Raw genomic sequence first — 14,716 nt, 5'->3', positions numbered from 1 at the left:
CCACAGAGCAAAGCTCTCGGGTCTCATAAAGAGGCCCATAGGTGAAACCAGAGCAAGTAGGGGCCCCCAGAATGGGGGCTAACAGCTCAAGACAGCACAGGGCGCAGCAAAACTTCCTGCCTGGTTCTGCTCCCCTCACTCCACCCCAGGCTCTCCCCACCCCCATATATGAGCATTTCGAAACAGACTTCAGATCTCAGCCTTCCTTAATGGCCCAAACCCCCTTGCCGAACTCCACCTGGCTCAGCAGCACATCTGTGTCTCATCTGAATCCCATCTGAGTCCCCACCTGACCTGGTCCTGGCCACCCTCCCTGACATCTCTTTGCCGATTTCAAAAGTCCATATAGTCAAAGCTATGGTTTTTCTAGTAGTCATATATGGATGTGAGAGTATATGACAGAATCCTTATGGTTGGATCATAAAGAAGGCTGAGAGCTGAAGAACTGATGTTTTCAGACTGTGGTGCTAAAGAAGACTCTTGAGAGCCCCTTGGACAGTAAGGAGATTGCACCAGTCAATCCCAAAGGAAATCAACCCTGAATATTCATTGGAAAGACTGATGGTGAAGCTGAAGCTCCAATCCTTTGGCCACCTGATGCAAAGAGCCAACTCAGTCAAAAAGGCCCTCATGGAGTTGCAAAGAGTTGGACATGACTGAGCAACTGAACAACAACCCTCCCTGAGCTCAGATCCTACCATCCTACCCCTCACTCATTTTGTTTCACCTGCCCTGGCCTAGGGGCTGGGCCTCTGCCTAGAAGGGTAGCCCGGCCACCTCCCTTCACTCAGGTCTCTGCACAAACATCAGCTGACCCAAGAGAACTCCTTGACCCCCTTTGCATAAAACTGCATAAAACTGCATATCAGTTCAATCCACCGCCCACCCACCCTGATTCATTTCTCTTTATCCCCACAGGACAAGTCATTTTTTTATCTGTCTGGTATTCGAATACAGCTGTGCAAAAGCAGAGGCTTGACTCTCCTCTGTGGCTCTGTCCTAGGCCAGTGCCCAGCACACTGGATGGATGGATGCTTGAATGGCTGGATGGAGGGATGGATGGATGGACAAATGGATAGATGGATGGATGGATGGGTGAGTGAGTGAATGAGTAAGAGACGAACTTCTAATTCAGAGCTGAAGCAGACAATAGTCTCCAAAGTCATGTGCCCCGAGAGCAGATAGTGAGACTCGGAATGAGTTTTCTCCTACATGTTAAGGACTTTATCACCATCAAAGCACAATGAAGGCAGCACGATGAGAGCCATGGAAATTGCCTGAGTTTTAGAATAATCCAGATGACTTGGCCAAAAATAAAAGCAATTTGATAGCAAATAATTTGATTGAGAAGTTTAGAGGAAAACAATTCAGCCTGAGGGACAATTTGGTCTAAAAAGGACATTCCACCTTACTTTCCAAAAACTAGAATTTTGATGTAGCATTGAAGAGGAATGCAGGAGCCTATTATACAGAGTGAAGCAAGCCAGAAAGAAAAACACCAATACAGTATACTAACGCATATATATGGAATTTAGAAGGATGGTAACGATAACCCTGTATGCAAGACAGCAAAAGAAACACAGATGTATTGAACAGTCTTTTGGACTCTGTGGGAGAGGGTGAGGGCGGGATGATATGGGAGAATGGCATTGAAACATGTAAATTATCATATGTGAAACGAATTGGCAGTCCAGGTTCGATGCATGATACAGGGTGCTCAGGGCTGGTGTACTGGGATGACCCAGAGGGATGGGATGGGGAGGGGAGGAGAGAGGGGGGTTCAGGATGGGGAACACGTGTACACCCATGGCAGATTCAAGTCAATGTATGACAAAATGAATACAATATTGTAAAGTAAAATAAATTAATTAATTAATTTAAAAAAAGAGGAGTGCATTCTTTTGTGCCTTTTCAAGTATGTTGCTTAAATTTCAGAATAGTTTTACTCTCTGCTTTAAATATCTAGTTAATATTTTAGCCAATTATTAATATTTTAATTCTGTTCATTTAAAAATTTTAAAATTAAATGTTACACATATAGATAAAAGTCCATAAAACATAAATGTACTGCTTAGTGAATTATTATAAACACCCATATAGACACGACCCCATCGAGAACCAGGACACTGTCAGCCCTCAGGCACCCCCAAAGGCCTTTCCCAACACAGAACCCTCGTTACCCAAAAGGACAGGGCAACCCTGCTTCTGCTATAATCATATCCTTTCTTGCCTTTATAACTTTCCTCCTGAGTAGACATCTGTACGCACAGCCTAGTTTTGCTTGTTGGTTTTAGAATATTTTGTAAATGGAATCACACCGTACAGATCTGCGTCTGGCGTTTTTCACTTAACAGTATAGCTGGGAGGTTTGTGTGTGTCACACGTGGTTGCAGTATGCTCGTTTTCATCACCGTATTGTGAGGTTGGTAACAGCAAAAGGTTGGAAACAATCTGAGTGTCCAAAAATAGGGGACTGGCCGATTAAAGTATGAGTTTACAAAACAGAAAAGTACTGCATAATCCTATTTTTGCTGAAAAGGAAAACCAAGAGTTAGAGAGTGAAAGAGAAAGAATGAAGGGAAATACATCCATATGAATGTCTACAGAGAAAGGTCTGGAAAAATATGCCACATCTGACCTAGGCGGAGTGAGTGGGCACAAGGCTCTTTGCAAAGTTTCTTCGTATATTTTTGGACTGACCTAATTTTCTGGTTTTCCTAAACGAGCAGTATTGCTTTTGTAAAAGAAAGGGGAAAAAGGAATTTAAATAATGAAAAACTCATCAAGCAATAATAAGCAACAATCAAAACAAAAAAGGCTGTGGAATTTGGGTGAGGTTTAAGGGAGGGTTTTCCTTCCTAGTTTATTTTAACGCCAATATGTCTCCTCTACTTGTTTGATTATTTTTGTGAATTTTTTTTATAAAACGATAGAATCAATGAATGTTTCTGACCACAGTTAACACGTTAGTGAGTTCTGCAAATACCTTACACACTGTTTAGTTAATGAAGACCTCTTTGTTGAACATTTCAGCTATTCAAATTTATTTTCACCCACTTTGTCTTGCCTCGCTCTATTTATAATAGATGCAAACAACCTAAATTCACTTTAGCCGAATCTCCATTTGTCCAAACCGCTCCAGTGGACTGAACTGAATATTCTAAAGGCAGGCAGTCTTCAATGCCAACCTCAGTTCAATCATTTACCGTGAGAGCAACACAGCAGATTAACCTTTCTCTATTTCAACTTCCCCATCTGTTAAAGCGGGGTAAAACCTACACTGTAGGGGTCTTGTGACACTTAGAAAGAAACGTCCACATCAGCATCCACGAGTCACCTCAGGCCAGTCTCAGTCTCAGCACTGTTGATGTGCAGGACTGGGGAATTCTGTGTTGGGGGGTCGGGTTGGAGGGGGGCGGTCACGTGCACTGGAGGATGCCATTAGCAACCCCTCAGAGCTGTAACAACCAAAATTACGTCCAGAAGTTGCCAACTGCGCCCTGAGGGCAAAACTGCTGTCTCACGTAGACTTGTCCCCCTCTCATAGCCCATCACTGAGGTTCCCCAAATCCTGTTGGTATCTTGGGAATCGGCCCCTTTCCCCACTGAGCCTGCTTAGCCTCGTCAGCCAATGCAAAAATCCCACAAAAACCCCAGACAGCCTCCCTCCACCCCGACTTGTTCCCTGTGCTCCATCTGCGGGTGGTGGCACAGGAGAATGTGAATGTGCGCTTTTGTCATTGACTGTTCCATCTAGAGCAAGTAACCGGGTTTTAGGGCTCTCTTATGTCCCTGGGCCAAAAGCCAGTGTCACCTGTAAATCAGAAGATACGTCCCTTCCCCATCCTTTGTGCCTGCCCAAACCCACGGATGACAATATGTTCGAGTGTCCTGAACGGGAGGTAGGGGGAGGCCTGTAGGTGAGAGAGAAAAGATGAGAACAGATCTGGCCAGACAGGGGCTGGACAGCAGTCAGTCCTGGAGAGAAGAGACACCCTCACACCACTCAGCAGCCTCATCCCAAAGAAGTGACAAGACATCACAGGCAGTGGCTAGCCTGGCGTCCCTAGGATGGCAGGACCCAAGACCCGGGCCTCTTGTACAAGCGTGCATGGCACAGACATCAGCATGGCCACGTGGCCTGAAGGAACCTGTGGACAGAGACACGGGCATCTATGACTTGCAGCCCCTCTCCCTGCAAGGCTTCGGTGCTGCCAAAGATTCTGGGACCTTTCCCCAATCCAGAGCAGGAAATGTCCCCAAAATGACTGAGAGTGACTGTCTTAAGAGCCCAGTTGAATGGGGACTCAGAGTAAGACATAATTAGCTTTAATATTGGGGGAAAATACCTTTAAGTGGCATTTCCCACACATCTCTGAGTTTGCTGAGAGGCTCGGATGCGTTACAAATGCAGATGTCAACATGTCACTTCCCTGCCTTCCGCTTACCTGTGGATGAAGCCCCCTGACTGCACACAATGGACAAAGCAGGTGCTTATTCTCCACACTTGCTCCCAGGACAGACATCACTCATCAACTGTGCCATCTTGCTGGCAGTGTCTGAACACAGTCCCAGCATCTTTCGCAGTGCCTCCGAGCAGGCAGCTGCGTGGATCTGAGTTGGTACTCAAGATGAAACCAAGTGTTTCCTTTAGGACCCACCACCACCACCACCACCGCATCCTCCACAAACACATTTTACCACTTTTAAAGTTGGTACATACGTTAACCATCGGTACATACGTTAATGTTTACAAGGTTTATTTTTTCTTTCTCCAAAAGAGACACTGATGTATAGAACAGTCTTATGGACTCTGTGGGAGAGGGAGAGGGTGGGAAGATTTGGGAGAATGGCATTGAAACATATAAAATATCATGTATGAAATGAGATGCCAGTCCAGGTTCGATGCACGATACTGGATGCTTGGGGCTAGAGCACTGGGACAACCCAGAGGGATGATATGGGGAGGGAGGAGGGAGGAGGGTTCAGGATGGGGAACACATGTATACCTGTGGCGGATTCATTTTGATATTTGGCAAAACTAATACAATTATGTAAAGTTTAAAAATAAAATAGAATTTAAAAAAATACTAAATTTATAATGCACTCTTGAATTGAGTGCATCTCAGAGCTGAAGAAACCCAGCGTTGGTTATTCCTGGCTTTCTGGAGTTTCCTCAAAGGCCATTTAGGACCCTGCCCCTTTGTCCCCAACCCAAGTCACCCTGTTAGCCAGCACCAGCCCAGCTTGTCTCCCTCCCTCCCCTCACATTTCTCCCTCTACCCTGCATCGTCTTGGGGAACAACCACTTGTCTTTCAGGACTCAACTTAAAGATTTCTGGAGCCCTTCCTGACCCCCAGCCCCACCACATGAGCCCCCTGTGCCCATGCGCACATGGGCATGAGGAGGGGATGCCACGCTGGGCCACTCTAAGGCTTGGGCTTCCTTTGTCCGGCTGCCTTCCTCCTCTTCAGATTGTGAATCCCTGGAGGGCAGGGCTCACTTCACACCCTTCCCAGGGCTGGAAGATGCTCTAAGTGATGCTCAGAGAGACAGGCCAGGGCAAGGCTGGCCCCAGGCAAGTCCCACAGGCAGCAGGTGGAGAATTCACCCCTATCCAGGTTTAGGCAAGGCTGGCCCACAAAATTGAGCAGTCAGAACTCAAGAACCAATTTATGAGTCCACAGCGAGAAGCAACAGCCAGGTGGAGTGGGTGGTCATAGTGGCCTGAGCAAGGCCGGTCCTCTTTGCCACCAAGCCAGGGAATCCACACGTATTACCTAGGGTTGCTTGGTAGCAGTGGATTCTGGCCAGGACAGTGCCTGATGGGACCAAAACATGTGGTGGCATCAGCTCTGACAGCTGCCTCAGTGTCTCCTCGGGGACTGAGGACCAGGTGGGTAGGCCAGGTCACCTCTCTGGAGCATTGAGGCTGGCCACTCCCTCAGCATTGCCGTAAGAGAAGGATGTGTGACCTTTGGTCTCTGCCCCCAACTGCCCTCCTGATGGACACATTATGTCCTCAAGGTAAACTAATGGCCACAGATGGGCACCTAAGCACACCTGGGAGCCTTAACTCGCCTTGTGATGACTGCAGTCTAATTTCATTGTTTATCTTTCTTATTTGTTGCCAAGGACCACCCACACATGGCATTGAGTAGGTGATTAATAATTGGTTGCTTCTGGCTTTGTTTTTCATAGGCTTATGGGTTAGCAATTCTGAAACTACTCTCTGGGTACTTAGAATTGAGCAAATAAGTAACCCGGGATCAGATTTCTCACTGGAGAAAGAAGTTGCAAATATGGAAAGGAGGGAGATTAGAATAAACTCTATGGTGCTGGGTTGGAATTGGAGGTTCAGTGTGAACTCAAATTTTAAATATATATAGAGAGTATATATATATACACACACACACACATATATATATATTGAGAGATACATACAGAAGCATACATAGATGTACTATTTTTTTCTTAGTTCTGACTACTGAGAGCATCTAAGAGTATTGACACCCTAGTAGTAACAAGCATACCCAACACCCAGGTCCTGGTTTCTAAATACCAGACTCCACCTAAAGGAACCAGGGGTCTTGGAGAAATGGCCAGTTTCAGGGGTGGTTCAGGGAAGGTACAAGATGAACCTGGAACATAAATAAAGAAGGGCTCAGATGATGGTAGGGACATGTCCCAGAAAGACAAAAACCAGTCTGAAGAGTTTCCCAAGGCCAAATTTAAAACAATGTGAGCATCAGAATGATAGTAACAGAGTATAGCTCACCAAATAAAACAATAGTCTGTGAGTCTACAATTATTTAAATAAACAATAAACAAACAGGAAGGGAAAACTCTTCTTCAGAGTTGAATGCCAGCTAACAAATGTAGAAGGGTAGAATTAGAAAATCACCATTGGCAGGCCAGGACCATTGACGGGTCTAATTGGTGACTGATAAGAAAGGCTATTTATACAGTCTCAGAGCTTCAGCCTGGAAGACACTCATTAATTATATGGGGAAGGGACTTCCCTGTGCTCCAAAGGCCAAGATTCTGCACTCTCAATGCAGGGGGCCTGGGTTTGATCCCTGGTCAGGGAACTAGATCCGCATGCTGCAACTAGGAGTATGCATGCCATAGCTAAAGAATCTTGTGTGTTCTAAATATGACCCGGAGCAGACAAATAAATAAGTAATAAAGAAGATAAATATTTTTAAAAATTATACAGGGAAAAGACATGTAGTTTACAGAGGGAAATCTGTCACCATTTTGACCAGCTAATTCAAGTTAACATCACCAGTAATGGAATAAATAGGTGTCCCACAGCACCTGATATGATCCACTTGAGAAGGATACAATATCACTTTTGGATACTCTTACCAAAAATGCATAACCTGAATCTAATCCTGAGAAAATATCAGAGTCACAAATGTAGGTTCACATTCTGCAAAATAACCGACCAGGCTCTTCATAAATGTCAAGATCATGAAAGACAAAGACTGAGGACTGGTTCAAATTAAAGGAGATTGAAGAGACGTGACCACTAAATGCAGTGTGTGGCTGGCTGGCTTGGATCTGGACCAGAGAACAATTGTTTTCTTTCACTATAGAGGTCATTATTGGGCCTTCCCTGGTGGTCCAGTAGTTAAGACTCTGCGCTTCCAATGCAGGGGGTGCAGGTTCAATCCCTGGTCAGGGAAATAATTTAATTTAAAAAAAAAAAAGCATGAAGAATTACCTAGCAAAGTTAGTAGAATTAGTAGGCATTTAGTATATGGTGCTTGCATGCACACTCAGTTATGTCCAACTCTTGCAATCCCACGAACTGTAGCAGGCCAGGCTCCTCTGTCCATGGGATTTCCCCAGGCAAGATATAACACCGGAGTGGGTTGCCATTTCCTTCTTCAGGGGATCTTTCTGACCCAGGGATGGAACCCGCATCTCCTGCGACTCTTGCACTGGCAGGAGGATTCTTTTACCCCAGAGCCACCTGGGTCACTATTTAAAAGGGTGTCTGGTGGGGATCATGAGTTGCCCCTTAACTAGAGGCATCAGAAAGTTCTAGGATAGGAATTTTCAAACATTTGTGTGTGTAAGAATCACCTGGAGATTTTGTTCAGTGCAAGTTCTGCTGCATGTCTGGGTTGGTGCTCAGAGCCTCTGTTTCTAACAACTCCCAGGTGATGCTCACAATGCCTTTCTGCTGGCCCAGGGACCACCCTCTGGGTCTCAATGAGGTAGATACAGCTGGGATTAAGACCAGGCCTTCTTGAGCCTAGCTGCACAGGACCACCAGGAAGAAGTGGATTTTATTGATCCTCCCAGTGATTCTGACAGGCAGCCAGAATTAGACTTTCACAGCCTCACCTGTTTCTGTCTTCTCCTATCCACTGTCTCAAGTTCAGACCCAAAGTCTGAATACTGCCATGGCTGCCAAGCTGAATTTGTTGCTGTTCCTCTACTCTGTCCTGTTCCCAGAAGCCAGGTGAATCTTGCTGCTCCTTCACAGTTCAAACACTTTCATACAAGTTAGGTGCAACTCCCCACCCAGAGATCAAGCCCTCTGAGATGTGTGGCCAAAACCCACTGTACCCGGCTGCTTACCACCCTCCCCCTCGATACTCTGCTCCCAGGAAGCAGCGTCCTGGTCCTGCAACCCAGGCTCCCTTCACACACACAGCAACTCTTGTCTCAGTCCGGTCTCCAGGTAAGAGGAACCAATCTTCCTCCAGGAGGCCTGTGCTGTGATGTCAGTCTGGCTGGGCCCACCCGGTGCTCGCTTCCCCCAGGAGAGAGAGCCAGCTGAGAGCCTGGTGACTCAGACTCACTCATAGCAGGGCACGAAGGGTCTCTGTGGCGGGGACACAGGTCATCCTGCCCCTGTTCATACAGGCAGGGCTCTGCAGCCTGCGTCCGTGGGGAACAACTTGGGTGTTGCCCTGAAATTCTAGCCTGGCACCCAGCTCCCCATTCACCTGTTCCCCTCCCACCCACTCTTTCCCTTCCCTCCTCCAGACCAGCAGGTACCTAGGATCTGAGGGACCTAGAGGAAAATAGGTCACAGGGAGGTGCCACCTAGGTTGTCCCCTCTGGGGAGGGTTTGGCCTAGGAGAGATGTATTTGTCAGGCGTTGAAAACCAACTTTGAGATGGGGGATGGGGGACCTGAATACCAGGAGACCACCTCCTTCTCCCCTTCCGCTCGGCTCCAAGGCAAGGGCCAGGGCTGGGCTGACACTTCCCTGGTCCTCACATTCCTGAGGAAGAACTTCCGCTCAATCCAGCACCCGCTGCTGCCCCACGCGCCCTGTGGCTGATGTAGCCAATCCCTGTTAGGATGCTGGGGAGAAGGGGCTTAGGGACCGGGGGTGCTGCAGTTTCCAGGAGAATCACAGCTGGAATCTGAGGGAGGAGCAACTACTCTCGGCTCAGACAGGTTCAAGGTCAAGGCCCCAAAGGCTTCTTAGAATAAAGCTCATCCCCACCTCTGACTCCCACTCAGGCTGTTCCCCTCTCCCTCATGAATGTCCAGATGGAAACTCCCAGGAGAGGCTCATTCCACCCTCATGTAGGGAGAAGACCCTTCCCGCCTCCCATCAAAGTTCTTTAAGCTTTGCACACTTAGCCTCCCTTTGCACCAGGGAGTTTTCAGAGTCCCAGTCCCACTGAGTTCTAGAGAGAGGGGCAGGAACCTGGATGCAAATATGAGGTAGATCCCCTAAGAGAGAGGTACCGCATTCCTGGATCTGGAGTGTCCTCCCCCCACCCCACCTCCACTGTCCTGCAGAATGCCCTTGGGCTGCCCCAGGCAGGGTAACACTTGGCCCCCAATCATGCTTTCTGTCTCCAAGTCCTGGCTCCCAGGTGGCTGTAAGAACCTATTTTCCAGGCAGAGACTTTATCAGTTGTTTACAATAACCGTAATTTTCCAATCCCCAATCAAGACCACAACTTGAGGGTCACTCTTGGGTATAAGAGGCAAGTTGGATACTAAAATATTGCAGTTTGTAATGATTAGAGGAATCAGGATTGGATTAGATTAGGCATGACAAGAATTATGGAGGAAATAAGTCAAGCTATTTGAAATCGAGGTTGTCTTGGAAAATCCAAGCTATATTGTCTCTGTACATGTATTCTCTTCTGTTTTCTAGCGAGACCCTCTGAAAATACTTGAACCTTCCTTCTCTTCACCACTCATTCCCTGTTTTCCCCAACCTCTCACATCCATTGCATTCATCCCCAATCAACACATTACATGGTTTTTCCATGAGTCATTCTTTATTGCTGTTTGAAGTCATGAATTATTGGCACAAGACGCAGTGGGTTTCAAAGCAAATGACAGAAGGAAATACAGTTTGCAGGTGGGAAGACCCAACAGTGAAGAATCCCAAAGCAGCCATGACCTTGGCCTTGAGGGTTGGGTCTTTCTTGTAAGGACTCTGCAGCCAGGATCTAGCCCAGTCGAGTCAGACTACCTGGCCCACAGGTGATCGAGCCACATCTCCAGGGAAGGGGTCCCCAGTCCTCTCTCAAAGACCATCATTGTAGCCTTTTTGGAACCTTCTTCTAGCCGCCAAGTCTTGGCCACCAACAGCAGTGTGACAATCACAAGGACCTCTCCCCTCTGAGACAGCCAACCTACTCTCCTCACCTGTTCCTTTTCCAATGGAAGCTTCCCCTAACCAGGGCAGATAAAGGCCCCTGCAGTTGGAGAAGGAAATGGCAACCCACTCCAGTGTTCTTGCCTGGAGAATCCCAGGGACGGAGAAGCCTGGTAGGCTGCAGTCCATGGTGTCGCACAGAGTTGGACACGACTAAAGCGACTCAGCAGCAGCAGAGGGAGGAGCCTCGAGGGGAGAAAGAAAAGGGAGGGGGGCATGAGGGGGGGGAGTTGGTTTCAGAGGGTTGGCCAAGTCCAGTGACCCCCTGAGGAGACGTGCCTGTCCCCTCCACCACAGTGGGTCCTCCCGCCAATATCTGAGGGATGAGGCAAAGGGGGCTTCTCAACAAGAGAGTTGCTGCCCCCCCTCCTCTGAGGAGGGCTCCTCCTCTATGAGCTCCAGGTCGAACTCATCTTCCAGGGACCCTCCCACCGGCAGAAGGCGGAACTTCCTCCCTTTAAGTGTGCAAGTGCGATGCTCGAAGTCCAGGACTGCGTTGTGATCCTGGAGCACGTCGGTCCCAATGATGGCTTCCTCTGCACTTGCGTTGGCCACTAGGAAGGCTGCCTTCAGCTTCAGCTTGCCCAGGGACACTACTGTATCCCAGACGCCCAAGATCTTCATTTCGGCCCCGTTGGCCACTTTCACCACATTCTCAAAGGGCCGCAGTGTATCCAGGTCGCCATCGGTGACCTCCTCCCACAAGCTCGGGTGGACCACGGAGACCTGGGCCCCAGAGTCCACCAGGAACCTCACGGGCACTTTGCCAATTTTCCCCTTGAGGTAGTAGCCCTTACCCATGCTGTTGGCAAAGACGATCTCCTTGGGCAGGTGGCTGTGGGCAGCCTCGGGCCCCCCGAAGGTCTTCAGGAGGGTCTCTTTCACAGCCCCGTAGTTTCCCTGGTCCTCGGGACTGAGACCATTGAAGGCTCCCAGGGCGTCTCCCCTGAGGGACTCTTTCAGGAACCTCAGCTTGGTGATGTCGTCCCAGTGGTTGAGGTGGTTGATGACCTCAAAGCGATGCAGCCAGAGGTGTGGGGCCACACTGGCTCCATCGAAAGGCTCTGGGACGAAGGCTCGCTCCTGGCTCCTGACTCCGCTCCCGGCCATCCCTCTGCTCCCTTCTGGAACTGCAGCAACAACCCACAGCAGGTAGAGAAAGCCACAGAGCAGTGTCAGCGCAATCACGCTGGAGAACAAGGCTTCTCTAAGCAGACTGTTTCTGGGTGCCGGCTATTGGCAGGCTGGAGGGACCAGGCGAAGGCTGTCTGATGGACTGCTGGGCGCAGAGCTGTGGCCTGCTCACGCTACAGAGCCTTTTTGATACCCAGCCTGGGCCCCCCACGGCTCCCCATTCGCCTTTGTTCTGGGAGCTCCGCCCCTGCTCCTCCCACTCCCCCTCCCTCCAGCATCCTGTTCGACGGGCAGGATCAGTGCCCCGCCCTTCTGCATCCATCAACGGGACAGGCCGCGGGCAGCCCACGAAGGCCAGCCTGGGTCAGAGGGGGCCTCCTCAGGTACCCTCCCGAGCCTGTGTCCCAGAATAACAGATGAGGACAGGACGACGTTACGACATCCAGGTGTTTGTCATCAGCTAAAGGAAGGTGGAGTCAGGGACCAGAGGCAGGGACCAGGGACCATCAGCTTCTAAACTGGGGAGGCCCCTTTGCCCTCAGCCTCGTGTGACCCCCTTTGAGTGGTTAAGGGGAAGGAGCTTACATTTACTATGTTTCTGCTCTGATTGAAGTGAGGGGCTGGGTGTTTCTCATGAGCTCTGAACCAAGTACAGAATCCCATAAGATTCTCTGGAGAGATGGAGGAGAGTCCCCAGGATCAAGAATGCCCATAAATAGTTTCTTTAAATGAGGGAACACATGCACACATTTTCCATGAATGCAATTGCTACAGTAGTTTTCCCTGGTTGATCACACCTAATTCAGAGTCATTCTGCCTTCTGGGAGTGAGTGCCAGAACCTGGAGTCAGGCTCTGACTCTAGCTCTGGGCAGGCCCCCTCCTCGGCTTCTCCCCTCTCACCTTCCAGAAACCTTTGTAAGAGTCTGTTCCCCAGGTTATTCAGACCACCTCTTCATCTGGGCATTTATGGAAAGAGCAGCAAGAGAATTCCACTCCTTTTTATTCCAAGAGGGGGAAGCACCCACTGTATTGGCAGAGCCAGCAGTGAGAGTCTGGATGGCTTTAGATGGAGGAGGCTGGCTGTGGGACCTCCTGCGGGGCTTGGGGGTGGGAGGGTGAAGAGCTGTCCCAGGGCACCCCATGGATACCCAGAAGACAGATCTGGGAGTTCATGGCTGGAGTCTGATTTGGGCTTGTGCAGGGTGACTGGGGCTACTGGGGGGCCCACATTGATGACCCTGTTTAAATGCCACCCCTCCACAGAGCCCTCTACTCTGTGCCCACTCCCAGGTGACAACCATGGCAGTGTGCTGTGTGGTTCATTCATAAGTCTGTGTCCTGCCCATGTACGACTGCCTCCAGGCCCAGTAGAAACTGACTCTGGGACAAGTAGGTGCTCTTTCCTGGGCTCCAAGCCTGCTGAGTGCTGTCACCAAACAGGAGAGATGAAGACAGGAGAGGAGCAAGAACCAGCAGCACACCTGTGGCTCTGGGCTGTTTTTCCTGGCCCAGAGCCTGTCTCTCACCAACTCCCTGTCCCACTGATCACGTGGTACCTGGTTGAATTCCAGAGGACCCTGGCTCCAGTCCTGGGTCCAGTCCCTGGTTGGCCCCAGGGCCTCTGACTATGCCAGAAGACCCTTAGCCCCTGTGGCTGTGTCAGCCCCTCACACCTGACACAGTGAGCCAGCACAGAGGCAGCTGGGTCAACACCTCTCATCACAGCTGCCTGGCTGAGGTGGGGCCATCGTGCCATTCCAGAAACCCAGAGGAGGGGGAAGTGGAGTCACTGGGCAGGTGGGTCTCCTAGAGGATTGCACAATGCAAAACCTGCACCCAGAGAAACGGCCCTGCACCCACAAGACCAGGAAGCCCCTTCTGCAAGTGGATGTTTGTGGATAGATTCCCAGTCCCTGGAATGGGCATTGTTCTGTGGCCCAGGTACTGACTTAGTGGCTCCCTGGTATTCATCACCTTGAACCCTTGGTCCCCTGGAAGTGGGAATGAGTTAGGAGGCTGGCATGTGACCGAGGGAAGTAAGAAATAAGGTGGCTTCTCAACTAGCAACTAGGACTGCTGGATGCCCCGACTGTGGCCTTTCAGGACCTGGGTCATGGTCCTCACTTGATTGGGTTTGGTGTACACTTTGGCCAAGTCATTCAATGTCTATCCCCCCAGTGAGCATCGGGACAACCTGCAGGACAGACCAGCTGCCATACTCCACCATTCTGAAAAACAAGGAGCTTGAATGGCTAAATGGCTTGTCTCAGGCCCAAGGTGCCCAGTGCATGAAACGGCATTTTGCAAATAAAGGCAGGGAAGCAGGTGTGTTGGGCTCAGAGAGGCATCCGGCTAGGTCCTGGGCTTTGCTGTTGATGGCCTCTGAAGGGGGCAGTGATCTAGTGGGCAATGAGAGCTGATGGCTAAATATTTGAGAATTTTCTGAGTTAGTCTTAAACCAACTGGCAGCTTGAAACCAGACTTGGTGGGAGCATTTATACCACAGAAATTGGCAAATTCTAAATCAAGCCCCCCTTTTTCTGGAAAGCCAGCTTGTCATCACATTCCTGCCTGCAGACCTTGGTCACTCTCTCTGGGGCAGGCAAAGCACCACAGCCAGTGATTAACAAGCTTCTAGCATCTCCACTCCTGCCCAACCACTTGTGCCCAAGTCCCCTCTCCAGCCCCCCTTGCCTCACGCTCCCCCACAGCCCTTATTCTTCTGGGTCCTTGGACCTGAGGGCCTCCTCAGCGAACCCCTCTAGGTTAGCTGTCCACACAGTCCCACCTGGGGTCCCCAAGACAGAAGCACACAGGGGACCTCATGGTTATTAGGCGAGCTGGCAAGGGTTGGATTAGGGAGGTTCTCTCGTGAAGATCAGGAAAATAGTGACCTCAGTTCTCCAGCTCCCTTCAGCCTTGGGAGAGG

At 49.7% G+C, this 14,716-nt stretch overlaps 1 protein-coding gene across 1 annotated transcript; it reads right to left on the bottom strand.

The window, feature by feature from the left end:
• Nucleotides 1-10,994: 10,994 nt before the first annotated feature.
• Nucleotides 10,995-12,007, bottom strand: ASPRV1 (aspartic peptidase retroviral like 1). Its single transcript, XM_005911869.3, is given in 3 exon segments — nt 10,995-11,874; nt 11,876-11,913; nt 11,915-12,007. Coding segments are annotated over 3 exon segments (1,011 nt in total).
• Between the last annotated feature and the right edge of the window lie 2,709 nt (nt 12,008-14,716).

This window comes from Bos mutus, chromosome 11 (assembly GCF_027580195.1).
Source record: "Bos mutus isolate GX-2022 chromosome 11, NWIPB_WYAK_1.1, whole genome shotgun sequence".
In the NCBI taxonomy this organism is placed as follows: domain Eukaryota; kingdom Metazoa; phylum Chordata; class Mammalia; order Artiodactyla; family Bovidae; genus Bos; species Bos mutus.
The sequence above is the reverse complement of the archived record's forward strand: the minus strand, read 5'-3'. Positions and strand labels throughout refer to the sequence as shown.